The sequence below is a fragment of the Psittacula echo genome (genome assembly GCF_963264785.1).
Source record: "Psittacula echo genome assembly, chromosome: 6".
Lineage (NCBI taxonomy): Eukaryota > Metazoa > Chordata > Aves > Psittaciformes > Psittacidae > Psittacula > Psittacula echo.
Window position 1 is genome coordinate 31,233,207 of NC_137743.1, and position 27,190 is coordinate 31,260,396.

At 39.0% G+C, this 27,190-nt stretch overlaps 1 protein-coding gene across 1 annotated transcript; it reads right to left on the reverse strand.

Annotated features, from left to right (window-relative positions):
- Positions 1-2,847: 2,847 nt before the first annotated feature.
- CFAP221 (cilia and flagella associated protein 221) lies at positions 2,848-25,656 on the reverse strand (the record flags this gene model as incomplete). The annotated part of the gene is made up of 23 exons (XM_080621688.1): positions 24,848-25,656; positions 24,283-24,383; positions 23,205-23,291; positions 23,004-23,099; positions 22,407-22,507; positions 19,922-20,025; positions 17,640-17,799; positions 16,862-16,985; positions 16,664-16,775; positions 16,334-16,442; positions 14,566-14,653; positions 12,790-12,879; positions 11,336-11,431; positions 9,801-9,891; positions 8,666-8,793; positions 8,143-8,223; positions 7,008-7,115; positions 6,688-6,864; positions 5,075-5,233; positions 4,560-4,654; positions 3,909-3,998; positions 3,584-3,703; positions 2,848-2,971 (listed from the first exon to the last, which is right to left on the reverse strand). Exons 1-23 carry the CDS (start codon positions 24,984-24,986, stop codon positions 2,848-2,850), a joined length of 2,580 nt encoding a protein of 859 aa, XP_080477814.1. The 5' UTR covers positions 24,987-25,656.
- Between the last annotated feature and the right edge of the window lie 1,534 nt (positions 25,657-27,190).

A 27,190-nucleotide genomic window follows, 5' to 3' on the forward strand; every position in this document is an offset into this window, starting at 1 on the left:
TACCAGCACTTCAGATCACGGATCATTTCCACATCAAAACATTAACGTTTTCTTAAATTTTAAAATGCACCTTTTATTTGATTTAGAGGTTAATGCTCATTTCTTATGTAATTAAAGGGAGAAAAGCTAAAGAATAAGTCAGTGTTTATTAACCTTTGATAATAAGACAGGCTTTTTCAGGCAAGATGGATATATGTTAACTGGTAAAACTGTTCCATGGTTATTTAGCCAATTAATCCTTTCCAAACAAGGGAAGCAGCAGCAATTTAATTTGCAGTGAATGGAAATAAACTTGTCACACTCTGCATATCAATTTACACTCTTAATTTCCCAGTTAGCTCAGTAAGAAGGCAGTTCTTTGATGCCCAAAATAGGGCAACCCACAAATTAACATTAGAATGTATGGAAATACGCATATATATAGTTTTAATTTATCTTTGTTTGCAATCTGTATGTGAACTCAATTGGCACATTCATGATATTAATCTAGAATTGAATGATATATTTCCTTTAAAAGAGAGTGATTTGTACCTTTAGTAGAAGCATAACAAAGCACATTAAAAGATGCCTTAATAGACTGTTTTCCAGAGTTTGCAAAAACAAAGGCCTAAGGCTGAAGTTTTCACTAAGGCTGCTTTAAATAGCACTGATGTTGGGTGTTGACATTTCACCCAATTGCTATTGAATTGCTAGCTGATCCTTAAAAAAGAGTGTTTATTAACAAACATTAGCAGTCTGTCAGAGACAACTGCATATATGTCTTTTAAATATAAAAACGCACTGCAGAATGTGTGCTCTGGTTCAGTACATTATAAATTATAAATGATAATCCAGATAAAAACAACTGTCAGAAATATTAGAGTGTGCTGGGTAATGTTACACCAAAAGTACAATTTCCATTACATCATTTCTTTTTCCTCTGATTTATTTTCTTTAATACCACAATCCTTTCCATAAAACACTGAATAGGCATAGAACTGTGAATAACCACCAACTGGAGGTTAGAATTCTTACAGTTTATAATTTACAGTTATATTATAGAATTCTTACAGTTTATATATTCTTACAGAATTCTTACAGAATTTTTACAGTTTATATCCACTTTCTAAAAGCGTTCAGTAGTCAATCAGAAGAATACTTAAATGTCTTCATGGGAAAACGTAAGACTTCTAATTATTTAGCCAAGTTTCATGTTCTTAGACACAGCTGGATTGCCTCTGATAGCTTATCACCTTGAGAAGAGTCTGCCTTGTACTATGAGGTAGCTTGGAGGGAAGTAATGTACAGAAGTTTGTGTATTCCTAGCTGTCCCCTTGGAATTTAGGAACAATTTAACAGCTTTTTCTTACCTTCTCTGCACACTGAAACCTGGTCCATAATAAACTTAAAATGCAGAAAGAAGAGTTGCTTAAACAGCAAGGAGGTTCATTTCTTTAAAGGCTGGTGTCTCCAGTGGAGAGTGGAGAAGTATGACTAATTTCCATTGAGATAATGAGGAAACTTTATGGAGGAAAGAGGATACTACTGTAAGAAAAAAGAGATCAGTTTTGGTTGGTCACCAGTTTCTGAACATCTGTTCCATCTTTCCTAGAGATTGAAATTTAGCTGATAGCTAGCAGTTCCTAAGAATTATCTGTTTGATTTAACCTGAACTGTGAATTAACTGTAAATTATGAACTGTGAATGCTTTCACTGTCAACTGTGAAAATGTTTGTGTCATGGTCATTTTAAGAAGCTCTTAAAAGATCAACTGCTTTCCTAATGACTAGCAGAAGAAAAAAAGCAATATGTATGTATTTAAGCAGTTGTTTGTACTCAGAGAAATGTTACACATATCCAGACCTGCATTGTGAACAATCCTTTGCCAATTATTTCTCTGAAGTGCACAAAAATAGTATGCAGCTAGTATAATAGAAGCTACCCGGTGGCATTATTTTCACCCTACTTTACCATTGTCTATCTCTCTGGATAGTTTGCCTACACTGATCTCCTCTGTCTGAAATAAAGTTATTTTCTTAGAGGTTTTAAGAGTGTCTGGAAAGAAGTATGGGTTCTAGGGATGCAGTATGTATTCCTGTATTTTCCATGCCTTTTGGTTCAGAAAATTCGTGCTTTTCAGCACAAATAGCCTAGAGCACACTTCAAAATGAGCCATCAACTCACTATGGATAAAACCAATTTTGTCTGATGTCCAGCTTGCCCACAAGAAAGCAAGAGACATCTCAGCTGAAACATGATATGCTGATGTATTTGCTTTCCTAGGGAGTACACCCTGAGCATTGCAGATCTCTCATGAGGCTCTGGAGTTCATTCACCCAGTCCACGCACCTTATTGCCAAAAGAGCTATACATTGAGATCTGCTTGGACTTTTATGGACAGCAAATGTGTTCAAATCTTCTCTCTTATTAAAAGTCTCAAATGTGTGATTCCCAGTCAAGTCTGAGATTCAGTGACTTACCTGCAAAAATTCAAGGCCAAGACATAACTAAAAACTCCCCAAAATCAGAAGAATTTGGTCATGAAGACTTTTCACTTTTTATTTGTAAATATTAGGCTGTACATTAATTACCAAACTATTTATATGGTAGTACTGCAGTTTTCTGGTCCTTTGCACCAGGACAAAATGAGCAGGCACAGACTGAGGATTCTCGCTGTAGCAATTACTGTGTGGGGGGTAATGGTCACAGTGAAAGTCCTTGACAGAGGTGGCATTACTGGTGGCTTTCTTCTTTCTGCATGAGAAGTTGCTGACCTCACTGAACATAAGTACATGTAGCCGGGACATAGGCAGCCTCACGCATTAATAGGATAAGCAGTGCCAAGCCATGGACTTTGTAAAATTATTCTTATTCCAGAATAAGGGTTTTATTAAGTGCTTTCAGCTTCATTTCCTCCAAATGTTTTTGAACCTTCTCTCTGAGCTGATTGTTTTGGATTTGAAAATGTCCATCTGGATGATTGTGCAGGTCTCTGCAAGAAGTTTAAAATGTCATTTGTATTTATAATAACCAGAGAAGCTACATAAGAATGCTGACAAAAACAAAGGAAGAGACACACATAATTTCTCTCTCTTTTTCTTTATTTTATATATATATGTGTGTATATATATATATATATGAAATGAACACAGAGGGTATTTCACTACTTATGCAGAACTGGAAAAGGAGTGAAACTATGAAACGAACATTCACTCTTTGCTTGGCCAGCTAGGAAAGCTAAATACATACTACATTGAGTTTTACATTTTACCTATGAAGGAACGTATGATGTAATGGCCAGAACAAGAGCATCCACACGAAAAAACTGATTTGCCTTAAAGATAAAATGTTGAAACTGCTGTAAAGGAGCAATGTGTTCTCTGTCCTCTAGAGAAACATCACTCTATCCTTAACAATGAAGAGCCTTCTAGTGACAAAAGAAAGGACTGGGACTTCATTGTTTACTAACATTTTTTTACTTCTTTACAAAGCCAAGCAGGATGGCCTTAGAGCATCTCAGTATGACTTTCCACATAATTCTGAAAGGAATGCTTGTCTTCAGTTTTTCTTCCATCTCTCTCCCCTAACTTCAAATCATACCTACCTTTCTTCTTTTGCTGATTTCTCTTTGCTTTCTTCTGAGAGTGTCTGCCCAATTTGTGGAAATTCAGCTTTTACCATCTCTGGAGTAAGAGTCATTTTGAACTCAGTTCCATCTGTCTCTCTGAAAATTAATAAGTTGAAGAATAGTTGGCTTGATCCTTTTAAAAGCATTTTTTTAGCCAACAAAAATGAAAGTATGTTTTATGTAAGAGCGATTTTGTGCTTTTGCCTTTGGGGATCTCTTGGGACAGGTTTAGGTACATCCATACAAGTCTTTAAGAAATAATCATCAGTCACATTTAGTTCAAAATAGAGGAGAAACTTACTGGTCGATTATGTTCTCCTTGTCTCTCTCTGGTAAGTCACACAGGATTGGTGGTACATCTCTTGGAAGCATATCTGAACTGTAAGGATCTCTGTGATGGAAATTGTATTAGTTTAAAAGGGGCAGAAAGTAACTGCACTAAATGTTTATATCTTGAATCTTCATAATAGTAATTACAATGAAGATGATGTAGTCAGCAACTGCTGTGATAGGAGGAAACATGAGCCTGAGATATGCTGGCTACTACTGAGTACACGTGCCCATATGTTAAAGGTTTTACCATTCATACTTCTGCAGGACAGACAAGAGTTTGTAGCTCCCAGGGTCTTCTAGGACTGAACCAAAAAGTATCGAGGAGAGTTATTATTGAAAGTCCAGACTGGAATTCTTCCAGGGCTAGGTATAATAATAATTATATTGTTATATAATAATAATAACAATAATAATATTGTTCTTAACTCACCCTTCAATGAGGCCAGCAGGGGTTTTTCCCATTGGTTTTGAATTTCTGAGCAGCAATGAATTCCACCTGTAGTCCCATTTTTATCTGTGGGACTAGTTACTGCTCAATGTAGTTAGGGACAGCAGAAACTAGTCCCAGGTAGAGGCAATATACACTCAAATTCTTTCTTGCACTCAAATTCTTTCTTACCTAGGTGTTGTACTTGTCCATGAGGGAGTGTTAGAAAAAGTAGAATACACCACTGGTAAGAATCTTTTCCATTCCATTACTCCAGAAATCACATCCTGAAATGACAAGTGCTACAGCAATCAAACCTCTAATACATAATGCAGTGTATGCAGTAGGGGGAGAGGTTTAATGGACAGACTGTCTGACATCTTGGCTGAGAATTGAATCTGGCAAGCTGAAGTTCTCCATATTTAAAAGATGCTTCCTCCACTGCAAGGTCATGAAAATACAACAGACAGTGAAAAGAAGGAAAGAGCAGAGAAATATTCAGGGATAAATAAGAAGCATGGATAAAGAATAAAAAGAACAAGTTATTTTGACCCATGTACTGACTATTTAGGTGTTGCATAATTTATATTTGGAAATGTTTTATATCTAGGATGACTCTTGATCTTCCTTTTAGATTACTTGGAACAAATTCTTAGCAAGAACGTACCCAGTCCTGGTACTGATACAATAAACTCAAAAGGCCATACCTTGTGATGTAAAAATTTCTTTTGTGTGACTGGAATACTGGATCCTTTGGGACATTCCTTGGTAAAGGTGTATTTTGGATGAGGACAAAGATGATATTCAATATTTGTTTCAGAATAGGCCAAAGGAAGTAAAACTGGAGCTAATCCTGGAGTAGGATTCTAAAAACAAAGAAGAGATTATCTTACAAAATCATTCTGAGCACCATAAAGAACTAAACTGATGAAAATTCAGTTCTTATAAATGATGTAGTCTCCCCAGATTCACCCCTGTGTCTCACTGTGACTGTTCTGTTTGGTCTGACCATTCATTTCCTGTCTCTTCCCCTCATCACAGGCCCATAATCTTCTGCCTATGCTCTCTGCTGTCTAAAACAGAGCAATTTAGGTGTTGTCTCCAAGTTTGGAAGAAAAAACTATTTCCTAATTACTCCAAAATCCATTGCTGATTCTCTGAACGGTTCAGAATGGGAACTGACTTTGCTGTGGTGGAAGCTAGTGAGCATTTTGTCATCCGTTTTACTGCATTAGCATCTGTTTCTGAGTAAAGTCTAATGCTGGGTAGTGTGGGATCAAGCTGTGCCTGGCTCTTACACTGACATGACAGAGGAATGAAACTGATGTGAAAGTGATGCAGAGAGGATCCCATCTCTAAGTCCGCTGGAGTCCTGGCAGCACGCAGTGAGTACAAGTACCATATATGTTATGCCAAGATCGCCATACTAGCACTCTGGGCTCTGGCCCATTGCAGCTAAGTACTGCTGAAAGACAAACCCACCCAAGTCAGACACAGTGCCGTGCTGGCTTGGAGATGCTGCCTGTACACATGCACAGCACTTCACTGCGCTATACATCTGTCTTTGTCTGCTCAGTGACACCTCAGGGACCTCCCGGCTGTGATGCACTGTCGGGAAATACCTTCTGCACTCTATGCCAAGTAGCACAATTTACATGACAACAGAAAATCCTCCCACACACGTGGCTGTGATTTTTTGAATCTCTGTGCCTAATAACTTGGAAATGTGGTTTTCAGATGCTATGAGAACTATTGGAAACTCTAAGGCAGCAGGACACAACATGAGTAAAGAGCTTGACTTCACTTTTCTCAGTTTACCTAAGGATCAAGCAGAACTGCAGTCCCCTAGCTGAACAGAAGGAGAAAGACTGCACCTGTCCCAATTACCTGGGCAAGAGCATGAGGTTATAGAAGGACTGAGATGCCAAAATCATGGCTTTTCTTCTAACATCCAAGTGACGAAACAAATGGAGAAGATGGGAGAGGCCCCATGGTGTTCCAGGGAATCCTGGGATCAGTGACCATTTGTGGAGTGTGAGACTGGAAGGGTCTCCAGTTCACTGGCAACTTTGCTTTATCTTTCCTCTCCTAAACTGACCAAATTCCACCTTAAAATGAAATGGTTCCCCTCTCAGTGCAATCTGCTCTGTGATTTCTACCTCCCAGGGCTTGCACCTTGGGGGATTACTCCCACTGTAGATATATTTACACACCAATCTGAGTAAGAAAATTGCCTACCAATCCCACATAAGGCTTCTGATGAAACAAACCCCTCTTCCCCTCTGTTTTTGGTTCTTTGCAGAAGTAAACTTCTACTTACAAAAATACGAAGTGGGATGCTCTCTGTAGGGTAGACTAAAGCTTGGGGAGGAACCAGTTTTAAGAGGCTGATATCCCTTTCTGCCACTTCTTCTGGGGATGGTTTGTGAAAATCTGCCTTCTGGGAGACCAGGTCAAGGTGCCCCTCAGGAGAAGCAATTACTTGAATCAACTCATCCTTGAAAAACACAGATGTCAAATGTTTTCAGAGTATAGTAAGCCTTTTGGCATAAAATGTTGAGACAAAATGAATCGAATAATTGTAAGAATGTAGGATTGGGAGTGACTTCATCAAAGTTTGTATCTGAGATGACTTGTTACCTGGGCTCCCTGCCTCAGTGGTCGGGAAAGTTTTTGAGGTTTGTAGCTTGTGGCTGCATAGTGTGTACAGAATGGCTGATACTTCATAATGCTGAAATGCTGAGGAACCTAAGTGCAAATAAAAAAGATGTGCTGCAGAAGATGACAGTAATCACTATTGATTAACTCATAGGTGGAATGGAGCATTGCAGCTTTATCACACACATCACACCTCTGTGGTAAAAGATACTTGGATCACTATTCTGGAATGTGGTATATAACAAAGCTTTGAGAAGCCATACTTCACCAGGACAAGCTGAATGAGGGCAGAAAGGAATATTTCCATTCTCACTTTTCTATAAAATATCATGGATTTAATTGGGTTTTGCTCAAATATTCTGAACTCAATGTGGTGCACAAAAGCTGTGTTAAGTAATATACATAACAGTGATAGATGAACCAATGTGTAATAAGGGTAAAAGACGCTACAAGAATGCTTCTAGACTTGTTACACCATCGGCAAAAAAAAAAAAAAAGAAAAAGTGAACATTGAGCCCAAATCTGTATTGATTTGAACTTGGGGGAATATTTTGACTTCAATAAGTTGCAGAATTTGAGCTTTTGTTATTCAAAAATTGGAGAGAAAAGGGTTTAGAAGTGAGGATAAAAAAAAAAGATTCTGTACTGATAAAGTTGAAAAAAATTATATATTTCAAAGAGATATTTGCAGGAATGAAGAAATGAATCATGCAGAATTGAATGCCAAATCAACAGAAGACTTCCATTACTCTCTAAAAGGAAGGACACTTCTATAATATCACTTTCATAAAACTCTGAAATCAAAGGAAAAATTGTGTGGTGTGAAGGGCTTGCAGTATCTGTATTCATAGAGGGATTTTGTTGGTTGAAATATAGTAATTTCAGCTGAGGTGGTTCACCTCTGTCTGAAAAGGAGACTATTGCTGGCTATAAGCTTGTTACTTATGGAAACAGGTAAAATTTGTTTTTAATAAAATCATGATAATCATACAGCCATATTAAGACAACATTTCTACTGGGCTGCAGACCGGAGCCACTGAATCAGGCAGAAAACATGTTTAACGGGACTGGTGGAAGACAGAAACATGATACATCTGAGGAAGCTGTTCTGACTCACCTTCAAGTCGCAAAAAGGAAGAATATGTCTCACTTTCACATCTACAGATTCAATAGGAACCAGGCCAAGAGCATCAGGTGCCTGAAAAAATACAGTATTTAAAACCTGGTAATATGGTGGGTCTTTGTTTTTGCATTGTCAGCAATCCATAAGCACAGCTACTTGAAAACATATGGAAATAATGATGCAAACATTTTGTTTGATATTTCTTGTGTCCTGTCTTGGACTTCGGCATTTCAGTTATTTCTCATTTATTTCCTTCTGCAAAATCATGGATGTTAAGTAACTCTGATCATGAACGTATTATTCAGAATTTTAGAATGCCATTAAGGGAATGCTAAGATTTTTCACTCTTTTCAGCAGCAGCCTTAGTAAATTTGAAGTCCTGAATGAATTTGTCAGAACCTCAGAACACCAGTCACATTGTGAAATTTTAATAAAGGCAGTACTAGGCCTGAGGCCAATGTCCGCAACAAAATTCTATCATCTTGAGTGTGGAGCATCATTTCATTACTGTACCTACCAAATCTTGCTGCAACTCATAGGAACTGTAAAAGGGGAATTCAAAAGGCAATATACGATCTTCAGTTATGCTGGAAGAAAAGCCCTTACGTTCTTCACTCTTCTCTGGTTTGCTGAAACTCCTGCTTTCTGTCATGAATGGAAAGCAAATACTAAGATTTTTTAATATACGTCAATACAGTGTTTCAAAAATAGAATCAAGCCACAAAATATATTCAACATCTTCCTAAGACAGGGTGTGTCTAGTAATTTTCATATCAATTTTAATTTATTAATTTATAGCTTGATATTTATATATTGATTTCTAAATTTATAAATAATTTTATGAATATATACAAATATAAGTAGACATAATTCAGTATAAAAAGGTAATATTTCCTAAAGACTTTAAATGCCACATCTACAATATAGCAGGCACAGTATCTTGACTATCAGACAGATCTAATTTCCCTTTTTCTAAAAGGACATTAAACCTCACTTATTCCAGCATGGTCCTCTATCTCATTCTGCTCAGCAAGGCAGAGACAGGTCAGAAGGCCTCTGTTACACCAGCTGCTGTTATGCCTTGTACTTGAAGCATCCCTGCAATTTCTGCATTCTGGGAATTATAAATGCCTACTTGCAGAAGCAGGAAAAGGCCTGACATAGAAAAACGTTTCAGCAGTTGTCAAACTGTGTGTGTACAAGGGAGTGGGAAATAAGAAACACAAATTCTCTTCTGTCCCCAGTATATCCAACTGTGACTGCCACCCAAGGCCAGTTTCCTTCTATGGCTGTTAAAGAACAAGTGACTTATCCAGGCCAGAACTTCCATTTCACCATGAAGAAAAGTGATTTTTTGAAAGCACTTGTATGAGAAAATTATAAGGAGGAAAACTCCTTATAAAAAAAACCTGATCCAGTTGAAGATGTCCCTGTTCATTGCAAGGGAGTTGGACTAGATGACCTGGAAAGGTCCCCTCCAACCTAAACCATTCTGTGATTCTACGATTCTACCTTGTCACACTGTTCTCTTTTTTTGGAAGGCTCCTTTTTAAGGACTCTGTCTTTATATGTAACACACTTGACACACTGCAGTACAGCCTGGATTATCATAATTCATAGCTGAAATATCAACTTGTTCTTCTACTCCTTACCATACACAGAGCCTTCTTCCAAGTCTCTGGCTTTTCTGCTTAGCCCACGGAACAGAAGCAGTAAACGATTTAGCCGATTCTGCACAACAATCTGAGAGAATGATTTCTAAGTTTAACATTCAGCTGAACACTGTAAGATTTACAGCCGTAGAAAGAAACATTCATTACAACTGTATTTATTCTACAGAGCTCACTTGGCCGTCTCTCAGATTTTTTAACTAGTTAGTTTTCTGATCAGGAGAGAGAAAATGGGAAAGGAGAGATGTAGAATGGATCTCAACTAACATGACATTATTCAACAAAAACAGTTCAAGTTTTCATTTAGTCTTGCAGGTTAATCAGACTTTTTTTAGCTAGGTCTTAATCCTTCAGCTGTGTCTATTGGCATATACAGATTTAACAGTGGGTAGGCAGTCAGTTGATCAGGGCCATATGAATACTTGTGGCTTAATGAATGAAGAGAATAAGTATTAACCTGCACTGTGAAATTTGCCTAGTGCCATATATCACAATGAGAAGTCCTAGGTTTTAATACCAGAAGGGACCATTTAACTACCTCCTTATTTGTGCAATGAAGGAAAGAGTATTTCATTTCAGGACCTCTGTATGGAGCCTAACATTGTAAATAGACTGGACACTATTCAAACTGAACACTAAGAAAGTAGTAAACATCCATATTGCTTGCTACATTTAGATTTATTGGAAAAAGAGCAGTGAAGATGCAAGATAATATTTAAATCCACTGAGTTAAGTGATTTTACTGGTTAGTCTTTAGCTTCCATGTTGGAAGGTCCTAGTCCAACCTCCTGCTCCAAGAAAGGTCAGTGACAAGATAAGACCAAGTTGCTCAGGGCTTTATCCAGTCTGGTCTTGAAAACATCCAAGGATGATGTAGACTGTACAACTTCTCTGGGTAATGTGCTCCAATGAATGACTGCCCTCACAGTAAAAAAGGATTTCCTTATACGTGGTCTATACCTCTCTTATTTGAATTGATGCTCACTGTTTCCCATACTCCCACCATGCACCACTCCAAAGATACTGGCTCCATCATCAAGAACTTCATCAGAGTTGTTGGAAGGTACTGTTCTCTCCCTCCACTTTCCCTCTCCAGGCTGAGTAAGTGTCTCTTCACACACTGAGTGCTCAGGACCCTGTCCATCTTGGTGCTTCTACACTGAACTCACTCTAGCTTATTCATGTCTTTCTTGTAGCAGGGGTCCAAAACTGAGCAACTATATGCATTTTGAAATCTGCTCTTTACTATGTAGAAGTATTTCTCACTTAAAAAAAAAAAAAATCTAAATCCATTTGCATTTACTTAGCATTGATTGCAATATTAAGCACCAGCAGGAGCACCCACAGAATACAAAACTTACTCCAGATCCTTTTTTCCTGGTGAAGCAGGGACATATTTATCAAACTATCAAATCCCTGGCTAGCTGTGAAGACTCCTTATGTTCTGTTTTGCATGTTCTCTTGTGCTATTTCCAAGGTATCATGACATCACACTGCATTCTGGTTGTTCACATTACCCTGTATGCTGCTTGTTGGAATTTCCTGAACATCCTGTTTCTGTTCTCCCAAGGGTCATTATGGAGCAGGTCAAATGTGGGATGGACACTTGGATACTGCATGGTATTTAAAAAAACCCAAAAAGAAACAGAAAAGAAAAATCACAACCTTTTTACAATTAGTGAGAAATTTCTTCCAGCCCGAGCCATTTCTTGGCCTGAATCTGCATGCTGTTTCTAAACACTGAAATTAAGTCAAGTGAAAACATTTGCAGTATTAGCATTTAACCAGAAGCCTTCACTGCAGGGCTTAATGGAAGGTAATCACCAAATATTTTCAGATGCAGTATGGGGAACGCAGAGATAACGTGGCATGGTTTGCATCCACACAAATGACACTCACATACTATTACTTCAGTGTAATACATGGGCGGTCAGACACTGGAGAGAATGTAGTAGTTCTCTACCAAATCCATACTTCATTTTGTATGGATATGAGCTGTAAGCGCTCAAACCAGTGGCCCATCCTGTCTCCAATAATGGCTGACAGTACACACATACGGAAGGGCAAAAGACAAGGATAAATTTAGAGTGATAATTCCCCAGAAAAATGTCCCCTTATGTAGTGATCTCTGGCTCTGGACATACTTGAGGAAGAGGTGATGTCTCTATATTTAATGTCTTAAATTGTTGAAATACTCTTTGAACACAAGTAAATCTTCCTGATGCACTAATCTCTTTTAAAGATCTAGTTTTAAACTGTAACTGAAGACATGGCAGTAGAAGAGACACCAGTGTTCCCAGAGTACAGTACCTCTCAGGAGGGGAGCAGCTGCTCAACCAATGTTTAGATTAGGAAGGCCCCCAGAATACCAGCCCCACACAACCCCATGCCATTGCCTCACCAAACAATTTTCAGCACGTTGTAACAAGTGTAAGAGTACAGCAAAAGACAACTTCTGCAGCTATTATGTTCCTCAGAAAGGCAGTTTGTGCTACTACCATTACAGGTTCATTCAGCAGCAGGTTACCTATTAAATAAAGCTCCAAATAATCCTAGGAAATGGATCTTAGGAAGTACCTCACACCACAGAGAAGGACAAAAATATCTAAGTACCAGAAAGGCTCCTGTCGATCTGACCTGCAGGTTAAGGTTGTAAACCTTGTGATACGCTTAACCTTGTGTTTAGGCATGACACAGCTACTCCTAAGAGAACTTTCAGAAAGAAGCAACATGAATCTGAGGTTAAGCCTGCAAATTTCCACTTGTCTCTCATGTTAGAGTAGAATGTTAGAAGATGCGCTGTGCATGTAGCACAGTGCTTGCCCTACTGTACTGAAAGTAAAATGGGAAATAAGACACTGACACAGAAATAGGAGTATTAGAAGAAAAAAATATGCAGTGCCAAATATCTGTTTGTTAGCTTAGTAGGTGATAATAACATATGGCAGGCAATAACAACATATAAACAAACCTGGTCAACAGGCCGGATAACACGTCTGAAAGAAACTTCTACTTCTTTCCTTTGAAATTCCTGTTCTACAATAGGATCTCCTCTCTGGATCTAATTTATCATCAGGAAGAACAACCACATTAGAACAAAGCATCCAGCGGATTCTTTCCTCCCTTACAACTAGTAGAATTAATTTACACTGTAATATTCTGGAGGTGCTTGACAAAACAAAGACTTCATTCCCTTACAGACAGTGATTACTACAACCCTTGAGCAAGTGAAACAAAGTTAAATAATGTCTTTTGGGGTCTGAGTTTCACTCGGATCTCTGCCCTAATGAAATACAGTTTGCTTTGCATAGACAGATTGAGCCAGAGAGGGGTTATGGAACCGATACCAAAAGTTAGTACTCAAACAGATCATGGCAGTGCTACATAAATTTCCTGCAGCTTTTCCATGTTCTGTGAACATCTCCCGTCATGGTTTCCAATGGTGCCAGCTCCTTAATCTGCTCATGTGTGAAACAGTTTACTATTGATATCACTTCACTTCTTTGAGACCCCCTCAGGCATGCTGGATGAATACCGGTGCTTCTTTTCATTGTGCCTCTTTCATCCCAGTCTTACTCACCTATTGTTTCATTTCCAACATACCGTTATGTCTTAAATAGAGATCTTGGCATTATTTTGTGGAGTCAAATTTCCGTGATTTTCATAGACTGAGGTTTTAATTAGTACAATAAAAGACCAGATAAAGGTCTCCAGGACAGCCACTCCCAGGCTGTATAACAGAGTGGCCACCCAAGCAAATGATGAAAGGATAACAAATGCTCTGTGAAGCCTAATGATGCTCAAGGTGAAAAAACTGACAGCATGAGCAAAAACATGCCTCTATCAGAAAGTCATGGGGGCAACTGTGAAAGCAGGCAGAGATCTCCAGATCCTCTATGGTCAACATGTAGGTAAATAAATGTTTCTAAACAAAGTTAATATTCATCTAATTCAGTGATACATCAATCTCACAACTTAGATTCCCTTTTTACTCTCTTTCTCCTTTGCATTAAACATAATGTTTGAATGAATTCACTGTGCCTAATTCACTGTATAAATTAAACTTTTGCCGTATCTATAAATAATTTTATACCCATAAAAAGCAGTGGCATATCAAAAGCTATTTGAATGTCCAGGAGGCAGGATAAGAGGGACAAGCCCCACATGTCCCTGCAGGCTGTGCCACCTGGGGAAAATACTTCCTGCCACCATGTATTGATGCTGTCACCTCCATGGAAGATGACTTGTAATCTGGGATGACTGGAAGAAACCAAAGAGAGAGAAGGTGAAGGTTCAGAAGACCAAACTGATGAATTACCTCCTCATGGCTCTGTGTGAGAGTACTGACTGAGTTTAGCTCTTTGATTGAGCCTTTCAGGACATCATCTCTTCAGAGAGGTACAACATAAACAGCAGGTTGGATTCAGCCATGGTACTGACAGGATTATGCTGCAATGATGCACTGTGATGTGGCTGAGTGCAAATCTGCAAACATCTAGTTACATTTCTATTAATAACTTATCATTCTCTGTGTCTACCTCCAAGATAAAAACCACCTCTGAAACAGTGATACACAGGCATAATAAAGATACAACTACAGTAACCTGTACTACCAGTACAGGTTTGCCTGGATGTACGAATTAAACCTGAAGATGTAAAGAACTTGATGCAGTTCACTGGCGCACTGTGTAATCTGAAAGTATAAGGGTTTTTTTAAATTTGTAGAAAAAAGCCCAGAAAAACTAACCTTGTATTGTTGTTCTTCCCTCTGTCGGTTTTGGATAATCTGTTTTTTAAATTCCACAGAGATTGGATCTTGGCCTTTACGAACTTGCCTGCATTTACAGTGGAGACAAGAAAAATGCTTTACTCAATGCACAGTTTGCTTTATTTAAAGGTTAACAGACTTATTCTTCTCTTCCTAAGGGATCCAGGGATCCATAACGTTTAGCATAAAGGGTAGATCTGTGGATTGCAAATGAAACCACAGTGTGCTTACACACATGACTATGTGTTTTGCTTTATGCCATTTGATATATGTGTGCAATTCTGTTCACTCCATTATATATTTTAACCCAGATTTGTTGACAACTATACCAAAATCTTCCTTTGCCTTTAAGGGCACAAGATGAGATGTCTGAGAACAAGGTTTAATGAACAAGGTTTTCAGCAGGTGTCTTTCTGAACACAACCATAACACAATCAAAGACCTCATTGAGTACTACTATGCATTACTGCTGAGACTGCACTTACATAGAAAAAAAAAAAAAAAAGAAAATAAAACAACAGTAACTTAACTGTAAACCAAACCTATCAGGACATGAAATATCAGCATTATGCACTAGAGGATATTGCATACATCATTTGGTGGATTGCATGCATCCACTCGGTGGATAAAGAACTGGCTGGATGGCCGCACGCAAAGAGTTGTGGTCAATGGCTCGATGTCCGGCTGGAGACCAGTAACGAGTGGTGTCCCTCAGGGATCAGTGTTGGGACCGGTCTTGTTCAACATCTTTGTCGGTGACATGGGCAGTGGGATTGAGTGCGCCCTCAGCAAATTTGCAGATGACACCAAGCTGTGTGGTTTGGTTGATACGCCGGAGGGAAGGGATGCCACCCAGAGGGACCTCGACACGCTTGTGAGGTGGGCTGATGCCAACCTGATGAAGTTTAACCATGCCAAGTGCAAGGTCCTACACCTGGGTCGGAGCAATCCCAGGCACAGCTCCAGGTTGGGCAGAGAAGAGATTCAGAGCAGCCCTGTGGAGAAGGACTTGGGGTTGCTGGTTGATGAGAAAATGAACATGAGCCGGCTTCAGTGTGCGCTCGCAGCCCAGAAAGCCAACCGTATCCTGGGCTGCATCAAAAGGCGCATGGCCAGCAGGTCGAAGGAGGTGGTCCTGCCCCTCTACTCTGCTCTCGTGAGAACTCACTTGGAGTATTGTGTGCAGTTCTGGTGTCCTCAACATAAAAAGGACATAGAACTGTTGGAACAAGTGCAGAGGAGGGCCATGAGGACGATCAGGGGACTGGAGCACCTCCCATATGAAGATAGGCTGAGAAAGTTGGGGCTGTTCAGCCTGGAGAAGAGAAGGCTGCGTGGAAACCTCATAGCAGCCTTCCAGTATCTGAAGAGGGGCTATAGGGATGCTGGGGAGGGACTATTCATCAGGGACTGTAGTGACAGGACAAGGGGTAATGGGTAAAAACTTAAACAGGGGAAGTTTAGATTGGATATAAGGAAGAAATTCTTTACTGTGAGGGTGGTGAGGCACTGGAATGGGTTGCCCAGGGAGGTTGTGAATGCTCCATCCCTGGCGGTGTTCAAGGCCAGGTTGGACAAAGCCTTGGGTGGCATAGTTTAGTGTGAGGTGTCCCTGCCCATGGCAGGGGGGTTGGAACTAGATGATCTTAAGGTCCTTTCCAACCCTAACTATTCCATGATTCTATGATTCATAAATGCCTTAGTCAAGCAAACCCCAGTTTTGTTAATTTGGTTAACTAACACTTACCACTTCTGATTACTTGCTTCCTCTTCCTGAATATTTTGTTTAACTTTTAGTTGAAGTAGAGTTTCCTTCATCTGTCTTGTTTTTATCCCTTCACAGCCTTGGGAAAGGACTGCAGGAATATCAGAAAACCATATTACACCTCAGACCAGACTGAATTTTTAATTGCGAAAGCCACTGTTATGATAACTGAACTCATTAAGACACAAAGCTAAAGGTAAGATTTGTTACAGAAACTACAGTAACATCACCTCAGCAATTCTGGAGCAGAATTCCTCATCAAAAACCTACAAATAATGCTACAACCAAGTTTATGCTGCTTAATTACATTACCTTTTTTCAAGTCTTTAATCCTCAATTTGCCTGGTTCCTGATTCAAAACAGTAGCTACAGCATATGGATTTGACAAGTCTGTGGGGAATCTGAGGTTCTGGTATTCAATTTCCTAAGAGACATAAATTAATAGGAAGAAATACAAACAAGAAATATTTTCAGCCCAGAAAAATACTTGTAATTAATATCTGCTCACACCTTTACCTTTTGAATAGGCCTTGCTCGTGGTCGACTGAATTGGTTTCTTCTCCACACCACAAATTTTCCTGCAGACGCAGCTTTTTTCTCTGGATGACTTTGTAGTTTGTCAAAATGTTCTTTTCTAAGTGTTAGAAGGATAGATATTGCTCTTATAAGTACTCTTTAAACGGCATATAAGTCTAATACATGCATTTACACCCTCTTTAGATATACATGGAGACTGTAAATGTATCTCCCAAATTACGCTTGGAAGCAAACTTTCTAATCTTCAGAGTTCACAAAAAAATAAGTGCAGCCCAAAAGACTTCATTGCTCAAAATCCCCTGTATGTTGCAAGGCCTCAGCAATAAGAATAACACAGAACAGTTATAACAGAAACTGAGGATGATCAACACTTCTTTAAGGGTATGTTATTTTTCATTACCATTTCATTTTTCCGCCCCTGGCAGTGTTCAAGGCCAGGTGGGATGGGGCTTTGAGCAACCTAGTCTAGTGGAAGGTGTTCCCGCCCATTGCAGGGGGTTGGAACTAGATGATCTTTAAGGTCCCTTCCAACCCAAACCATTCAATGATTCTACAACTATGTTTATTTTGGTACAGTTTCACTTCTTACAGATTAAGGGCATTCTGAGCAAATGATGTAGAGGAGCAGGTACATGTACTAACAGTCGAATTACATAAGTGCATAAATCAAAATGCTTGAAATGATTACGGCAAATGGCTGTATCTTTTGGCACTGGGCAAAAATACTCAGAGATCAGTCAGCTACACATACGTTAGACCCAGATGTGGTGTTGATGTTCCTGTGAATACACATACATAGGGTTTTGACTTAAACTGTGAAATCCGTAACTGCATTGTCATTTGTGCTGTTCCATACCCAACTGGGGAATATTTCACAGTTAATTCCACTTTCCCATTGCCTGGAATGATTCCTGTGATTAGAGGAGAAAAACAATGAGTCCCTCTAATATGAGCCGGCTTAAGTATGCTGAAATTGACTCTGGACTACATTTTTGTTTTTAAAAACAGTATTAATATTTGAATGGATGGCAGTAGGCCTGGAAAATATTTCAGGTCTCAAAGCATCTTTCAAGAACTACCCATTGCCAGATAATGGGAGATACTCTGCAACATCAGAAAGATTTGACAGTAAGACTATGATATTTCCTACTATTGTGAAAATGACTGCCTGTTTATATGTAGAAATTCTTCACCTGCTTCTGCCAGTCCTAAGTTTCTGGCATGTCCTGCTTTCATGAACATTGTAAACATATTCCTCTGCCTCCCTCCAAGTTGGGGAATCATCTGGATTTGATGCATTACCTGTCTCTACTTAATCTTTTTTCGTTATTACCTACTTCATTATTTTCTCAGCCACTTTAAGCACCCTTCATATCCCTAAATATTCAGTGGAATTCCAGGATACAGGCCCTGATGCTCCTCAGCATTTTGCAACAAATCTATTCAGCTCATCAGAAATATTAAATTCTCATCTCTGTAAAGTGACCATTGCCTGGTTTTCTATATCCTGCAGTTTTAAACACCAGTTAGTTTCATTGGGATGTTTTGGGATTTTGTGTATGTGTGTGGAATTTCTTTTATTATTTCAAAATATCTCACAACACAACAGCTTGAACAGGTGCTAAAACTTCTTAGTGCTTTTCAGATATCATTCAGTGCCTCAGAATTCCCAGCTACCAAGTTTCTGACTTCACTGTTACTGGGTTGATGTTTCTTCTGGCATATATTTTTCCCCTTTCTTCCAAGAACTAAACCAATTTAGCATGAATTAGTTCCAGCTACTTTGTTTATGACTGTGCAAAACCACAAAAACTTCCTGAGGAATTTTACAACTTCTCTCTCGTTTTATTCAATTGTAATACTGTTCCTGTCCTCCCTTGATATATCAAAACTTCTTTAGGCACAAAATAAGAAAGAATATTATCCTGAAAGAATGACCCTAATCAAGGCAGCAGCATAGTTCATCTTTGTGAACCACACACCTGATAGAATCCAACTACTACTTCTAAAAAATGAAAATCCATCTGGCAAGACAGGGAAAAATCATATCATTGTACATACAGAAACAAAAGCAATTTTTATTGCAGTGCATAAATAATCAAAGTTTAAATTCCAGTGTCACAAATGGCACTAAGTGCCAGATTTAAGGTTTTTATTTATGAAGATCTTTATGTATTTCCATGGAATTGACCAGACTGTGTAGGTGAATTATGCAGCTAGGTTTGTATAAACATTTTTGTCTGAACACCTGGGCACGCACTTACATGCTTCTGCCAGCATCTGGCCAATGTAACAATGACAGCGCTGGACCAGCAAAGGTATGCTTGTCTAAAGACAGAGTGCTCTCCAGCATCAGGCACGAAAATAGCTGAGCATACTGTAGCCAGAAGTCCCCGTCTCTTGTAAAGTCTGCACACAAAGGTGTAGACTGACTCTAACATCCATGCCCCACCCCACCCCCCCGGAACTCCTGCAGTGGTGTGTTTTGTGCCCTTCACTGTAACAGCTCCTGAGTCATCAGATACAATTCTATCAAATTCTTACACATCACTAGCGAAAAACAGGTATGGGGTTATGCTTGATAAAGCATAAGTCACCTTTTATTTCCTGTACCCTCAATTAAGTAATCTGATGCATGCCTATTCCACAAAGACAGATGTTCTTTTAATAGGGCAGGAGCCAGACAGTCCTTGGGAAAAGGTGTGATCAAGAGGTGAAGGCTGGGCTTCCTGCCCCTCTCCTTTCAAAAGGCTATGCTGGCAAAGAAGAGAATGCAAAGGCCGGATGGACTGCTTGTGACATCCTGTATTTTGCAGAGGTCTGCAGCTGAGCATTGACAAAAAAAAAAATCTACCAGGCACAAAGGGCTATTTGCTATGAGGCTGCATATGACTCCTATTAATTACCCAGCATGTACCTGGAAACACTCTGAAGGAAAGACTTTTACTGTACAGCACTGAATACACTGTCACAAGTAACCACACTTCATAAGTATGCATTTAACATTTAGAACTTTAAATAAGTTCCATTTACCATATGTTGGCCGGACAGTGAAGGCTCTGTGAGGCTGAATTAAATCAATGTGAAATTCAAAATCTATTGGACAGCTGCACTGCAATGGGATAACATACTCTTTACTGAAAAGAGAGAAAGGAAGAAATAAATAAATAAAACTACGGTTGATCATCAATTACAAGATGGAAATTTATATTATACACAACATGCACTGAATTTATCTGTGTTCAGAGGAATGGCTTACTTATTAGTTTGAAAACAGTCATTCCTTGTCGTTCCAAAATAGCAAAGTATTTCAGACATTTCACTCAGTGAGGAAATGAGAGCTAAATCTTGATTCAAATGATGGTATTTTACATCTTGACTTACTTTCTCCTACCCATACAAAATCTGATTACAGTAAAAATAAAATAATTACTTTTTAGAAGTTACTTATGTGCATCCTCAAACTCTTACAAACTGCAATATCTAGCAAGCACCAACAATCCAAATGAGAGCAACAGTAAGTACAGAACCAGAAATCAGTCTTCTTCTGTGGCTCCCCTTGTGAAAGATGATGAGAAAACACTCTGCAATATTCAGAACTGTTGAAAACTGCAACACATCAGAATGACTAGATTTTAACCACTGTGGAAATAATGATACAATGGCATGATTTTCATTAAAGCCCTTTATGTCTCACACAAGTTATGTGAGGGGTTTTAGCACACATCTTTTCAAGCTGTCTTGCTTTTGTATGGGTCTGTTTTCATGTATCAAGTTGAAATACAAAAGCATTGGTGTAATACCCTCCATCATCCTGCAAATCAACACCAATTTACCCAGGCTTGTTTCTGGTTCTTGTAAACTGTCTGACTGAAATCTTACCCTGCTGATTAGCAAAGAATGCATGTTATACAGTGTTTCTTTGGAAAGCACATTTTGAAATGCCTAAGGAAATAAACAATAATAGCAAAGTGCTTTTTACACTGCTTCCACATGACCTGTTCGCGAAGAAGATGCAACAGCAGACTGAGGAGGCAATTTAAGGTTTAGTGTGGCTTGTACGGTAACCAAAATGGCTTAAAGCCAAGACAGTTATGCTGGCTGTTGCATGATGGACCTTCTGTACCTAAGGAGAAAGCTGGGTGTTAGAACACAGGCCTTATCCTACACTTACTGGAAGCAAAAGGCAGTTTTTCCATTGATCTCAGTGGCTATGGATTGAGCCCACAGTCCCTTGAGCTCTGTACAGTACCAAGCATTTCAGAGAGCTTTCATTTTCAGGAAGGTTTTTAACAGACTAATGATGAAAAGTACTGATGGAAGTTAAGGTTTTACCTTAAAACCTTAGGTTTTAAGAGAAAACATCAGTTTTCTCTTCAGGAACAATTCCAAATTCCCTCAGGGCATCTCTGACCATTCCTGTTGCATTGAAAAATTTTCCTATTATTTAAAAATGTATTTTGTACTCTGTCTAATCTCTTCTCTATATTCTGAGAGTAAAAAATTCTGTATACTTCGGCACTTGTAAAAATGAAGGAAATAAATAGAATCACATCATGCCTAGAGGCATCCAGGAAGTCAGGGGTTATGTCCAGCCCCGTGAGAAAGCTGTAACATCACTTTTGGTATATTCACTAGAGTTCAGCAGATTAAGGGGGACTAGAAAAACAATGAACAAAAAGACACAAATGTTCATTCTGCAATGCTGGGCTCATTTTTACTGCAGAATTTTGCATGTTCCTTGTAGGTGATTTGTCTGTTCTTATTTCTATCCTTCAATAAAATTCATGAGTTACTTTAAATTCACAGGCTAAGAAAAAACCCCTAGCTGCTAAAACCTTCAGTTCCTAGATTTCACTCACATCTTTACAGTGGCACATATCACCATAATTACAACTAATATAGTCAATATACTACAGAACTAGATCCTAATCAACAGGAGTTCCCTTCTCCTTTCCACCTTCCCAGTTCCTATTAGCAATTATGATTACTTCATGAGAACACTCAATGGTACATCTATGCAATAGACAGAGTAAGATGAAATCTATACTATTTAGAGCGCCACATCAAAAGATCACGTCAACTATTTTTAAACAGAAGAAGTAAATCTAATGACTGATCAAAATCTGGAATGAAGCTAGCTATTTGCTATCACTTACACCTACCATTAACTTCGTTTCCAGAGTACTTCATCTTGAAACGAAGATCCTTTCACTTATTAATGCTAAAAAGACAGCACTTGGGAGTGTACAGGTTACAAACAGCAGCCATATTGCTTCAGATATGATGAGTGAAGATAGTCAGCACCAATTCAGACTAGCTGATACCCCAGTTACATCTATGCATATGTTTAGTTTGCATAATATTTACTTTCCTGTGAACATGCGCCTGAAACCATTCATATACAGAATTATTCTGCAGTCCAGATGGAGCTTCCAAAACATTAAGTTGTACAAATAGAGAAAAAGGAGATTTTGCAGATTTTGTGCATGTGGACAGATGTCTGTCCTTAACTCACCTCTGACCAATTGGTACATCAGACAGGTTTATAAATGATGGAAATTCTACAACATTCATAGCAGGGTAAGCATGCACAGGAACAACTAATGTATCATCTCCCTGGGGAAAAATAAAAAATAAAAAAAAAAAAAGAGGTAAATATTTATTTCTTACAAGGAATAAATGTTATGGAAAGAAAATGTTTCCGTAGCAGTTGACCAGTAAGTGGGCATAAAACATTTTTGAGATCATCACTGTGTTGCACCTCAGGATTTTGATACTCTACCCACTTTTAGAATCCATCTGTATTTTCATACTTTCAGCAACTCTCTAGAGTTCCTCTAAGCCTGTTCAGCTAAGACATTACATCAATGTGGCACAAAGACTGAACTACTGGCACAGCATAACAGAATAAGGAAGATACTCCACCCACAGCTCCGGGATGTTTACAGAGAGAAAAATTTTAAATGCTTAAAATGAAATACTCCAATCCAGACTTACTGGGAGTAAATCCATGCGGCTCTAGGAGATCAACTGTACGTTTACTTTATCATCATGTCCTAATAGTTGTTTCATTCCATTACAACTGTATATATATTTTATAATAAATCCTCACCTGACAGTGAATTCTAATGCAGTCATAGTAGTACCTCCACTCATCAGGACAAAAATCAACAGTAACCACATATGACAAGCCAGGGACAAGCCGGTACTAGAAAATGACCCAAAATAAGACAGAAGACATGTAAAAGCTGCTTATATGACACAAAACCAGTGCTGCATGCAAAGAGCAGTGTAAAGGCTTTCCGATACTTACTGTTTTGTTGTATTTGATCTGAAAATACTTTGTCTGAGGTGGTATTATGTGAAGGCTTATTACATCAACAGAAGTATTTATTAGCTTCTGTAGAACAAAAGAAAACAAACCACAAAACACTTTACAATGAGGTCAACTGAGAATGCCAACTGTTCTTTTTGTAAAACTATCCATAGCAAAGAAGTAACAATTTTTACTTTAGAAGAAATAACTCTGAATATGCTCTGAATTTAAATGAAAATTATGTAAAATTTGCATCCTGCTTTTTCAGTCTTTGTAACTAAGTCCCAATTCCTTACCTAGGAATAACAGTCTTGCTAAAGACAATGCTGATGTTGAATCAAATTCTGGTCCTGTTTTGCTTATGTGCAAAAAGAGCAAAAAATGAAACAACCTGTTGACTTCACTTTTACACAGGTCTGAAACAACAGACATTTTGTAATATTCCATGGGTTTGTTTTCCATCACAAAGCAACAAACTGTTGGATGGTGTCAGTTCAGCCTGTAAAGCCTCCTGCATCTTGTTTATTTTCATTATATCTGGAGAACCTAGTCCACCATAATCACCCAACCTCTGCCTCAAAACACTTACAACATGAAAAAAGAAGGCAGTCAAAGGGAAAGAAGAGACAAGAAAAGGAAATACTCAAACTAGGAAAGGTAATCAAACCCATGCACTGTTTCTTCCCTTAGATTAAATTGCTTTTGGCAGAAGACAAGAGGTGCTTTCAAAATTTTCCCACCAGTGAACAGGTTTGCAGACACAATGACAATCCAAGTGCATTTTGAGAACAGTCTCTTACGGAGTTCAAGAATGGATCCTTCAATCATGATGTGCAAGTCACATTCACTAACAGAACTCACAGACACAGGAAGCAGAAAGGTAAAACAGAGAAAGGTAAAGGACAGTGATACATACAGCATGGTACTCATCTGTTCTGTTACCGCAGGGCCACTCATTTTAAGTGCTGCTTTTTAGAGCAGTCTAGAGAGCAAAAGGCCTCACAACCGCAAGCAGTCTACTCAGCTTCTGTTATCCTTTTATGAGCCCCAAGGGGATCCCTGCTTGGACACTTACAAGTGTCTGTTGGTGATGTTTTCCAACTTCATACCCTCCATAGTGTAACACAGCAGGCTCAGCCTGTACAACTTTGCTCCTGTGATGTTCTGAATAAATTTCTATAGAGATAGAAAATAAAACACGGAGAAAAGGAGACCAGATGAAACGCACATGATGATTGTTACTTATGTTGATAAAGTATTTTATGCTGCACCCAATGTATTATAGAGAAAAAAAAAAAAAAGAGACAGATTATTTCTCCTGTAAGTAGGCATGACTCTTTAAATGCAAAGTTAAGGCAGCATCTATTACCCCAGCAGAGCCATGATTCTGACGTCAGTTTCCTTCAGCATCATGGTTTCAACAAGCCTTCAGAAAATGTTAGGGTCATCCAGAATCCTCACAGCCACTATTTCTTTCTTTCTAGTCATTCTGACAATCTATCCTATGATTTGGGCTCACAGGAAGACACAATTTACGCACCAGGATGGGAGTTTTGCCTATGAGTTACAAAAAAATATAATAATAACGAAGTGTCTCCTTGAATTGCTTCAAGCTTGGGAAACAGAGAGCAGAAACTTACTAGTTTCCAGCAGGTGATGGGGAACAGCATGTCTTTTTTTAGGTTCCTCCACTAGGCTGTCCAGAAGGATACTGGGTATTTTCTTGAAGGATTTTTCAGCAATCGTGATTTCTGTCACAGCTGATTGAACTGCATCCATGTTGGACAGAAAATGAGTCAGTTTCCTCAGCACCTGGGGTAAAATCAAAATAATATAATGATCAAAATGTCTTCCCTTGCTCTGATAACATTTGTTATCTAAAACCGCCTAAAAACATTAGGATAGGGAGTTACTTTCTTTCCTACTGAAGTAGGTTTCTCTGTGTGTAGTAAGTACAAGGACTGAGTGATTCCATGAAACATTGCTCCCACTGCAAGACCTAGCACTTCGGGCATGTTCTAAGGCTTATCAGGGACATTTGCCTTTCAGGATTGTGTAAAACATCTCTCTCTTCCTTCACATCTCCCATCACAGAAAAGGAGAGAAGGTTCTGATAATCCTGCTATCCAAACTGAATTCTACAGAAATATCTTCCAATCTCTCATGAGTGTTTGGGTTGTTAACTTGCAGATTATTTTTTTTATTTTTAAATATTAATATGAGGGATAAGAATATTAGCATCTGAATCTTTTGTTTGGACAGCATCATCTGGGTTATCATCTTAATGAAGATAACTGTAAATCCAGAAGGCCCTGGGTATTATAGAACCTGTGTTAAGTAAGCACAGTTATCAGAACATAAACTTCTCTAATGACAAGTGCAAATATGCAATAAGGACATCAGACACAATCTATCCACAAGAAATTATCTTCATAAAAATAGCATATAGCTTTTAGCTCTCCTATGAACCAAAGAACTTATTTTTGGAAAAAGCATGTTCAAAAGCCATGCTAACCTTTTCAGACCTCAAGAAGGGGGTTGAAACCCCTTCATTTTGTATTTGTTTTTCATGAAGGAAAGGTGGGTGTGCAGCTCAGGGTGGTGCTGCATTAATATCAATGGGCAACTGAACTTACGCAAGTGCTTGAATGACCCTGAAGGCCTCCAACTTAGAATTAACACTGATCATTAAAAGTTTGAGGGAAGAAGGGCAGAAGGGAGAACCAAAGTGATGCCCAGCATACCTAGATCAAAACCTCTGAGGACTGAAGCGGTCCACCTCCCCTGATCCATCTTACGGTCTCATCTCCAGCATTTGACTGGTTTTCCAGCCTGTTTTAGATCTTTCAGAAGTTGAGAGGTGCTTCAAACTCATAAAGTGCAGCTTTGATTTGTGGCCTTGTGCAGTACTAAATAATAAATAAGAAGCTTAAAATAATGTACTACCAGAACCCTGCCCTCAAGAATATTTTCCACTCCATGGCTCCAAATACAAGTTTTCCATTTGCAACAGAAGACCTGTAAGAGGAACTCTATTATTTTGCACAACAACAGTAAATTTCTGCTGAGGTAGTGACATCAACCAAACTCGGACAAAACCATGCTAAAATAAATTCTAAGCACGAGGCTTACATTCTTTCCACTTGTGTTGTTCAACTTTAACTTGTACGACTGCCACCCTCCTTCTCTTGGTCAGCACTCCCCATCAGGAACACAGCTTTTGAAAAGCTGTAGACAGACTTACATTAGCAAAGGATTCCTGGTGTAATCTAAACTGTAATTTAAAGTGGTGGCACCATTTTAATTCACTAATTTTAATAACACACTGTGGTATTCCTTAAAAGTAGAATAATGGATGAATGCTTACTTGCCAAGGTCCTGGAATCTCTGAGTGATAGAGTGATGATCTTAAATTTTCCAGGATACCTGTGTCTATCCTTAACCCAAGTTTCTGTTGTTTTTTTTTCGTGCAAAGCCTCCCACAGGAGAATCCTGTGCAATCCTGGTTGCCTTGGAGGTAATGGCCAAACTCACTCCAAATGCCCTCAGGCCTGGATAACACTCGTCTGTCAACACTCGGGTTTTCTAATCCCTCGGTGTCCCAGAGCTCCTAGCACACCTCACCACCCAAAAGGGGTGCAGTTTAACGCCATTACATACTGCATAAGACTTGCAAAAGCATCGACTTGCTTTGAGAGCAACACAAAACATGCTTTTAAGGTCCACTCTATATAATTAGACTAGCAGAGTTTCTTAGCGGGAGGAAGGGCTTATAGCTCCCCAACAGACAGTCCTGCCAGTTGCCACCTCCGCCTCTACCTCCAGCGCTGTCGGAGAGGAGCTGGACGTCCCGCCCCAGCTTCTTTCCGTCACTACGAGCGAAGCATCACGCCGAGACTGAGGCTGAAACAATCCGCCCCTCTGCCCTAGGCGTTTTCCCGGCCCGGAGGGAGCCCTTGCTGACCCCGCTCCCCGCCTCACAG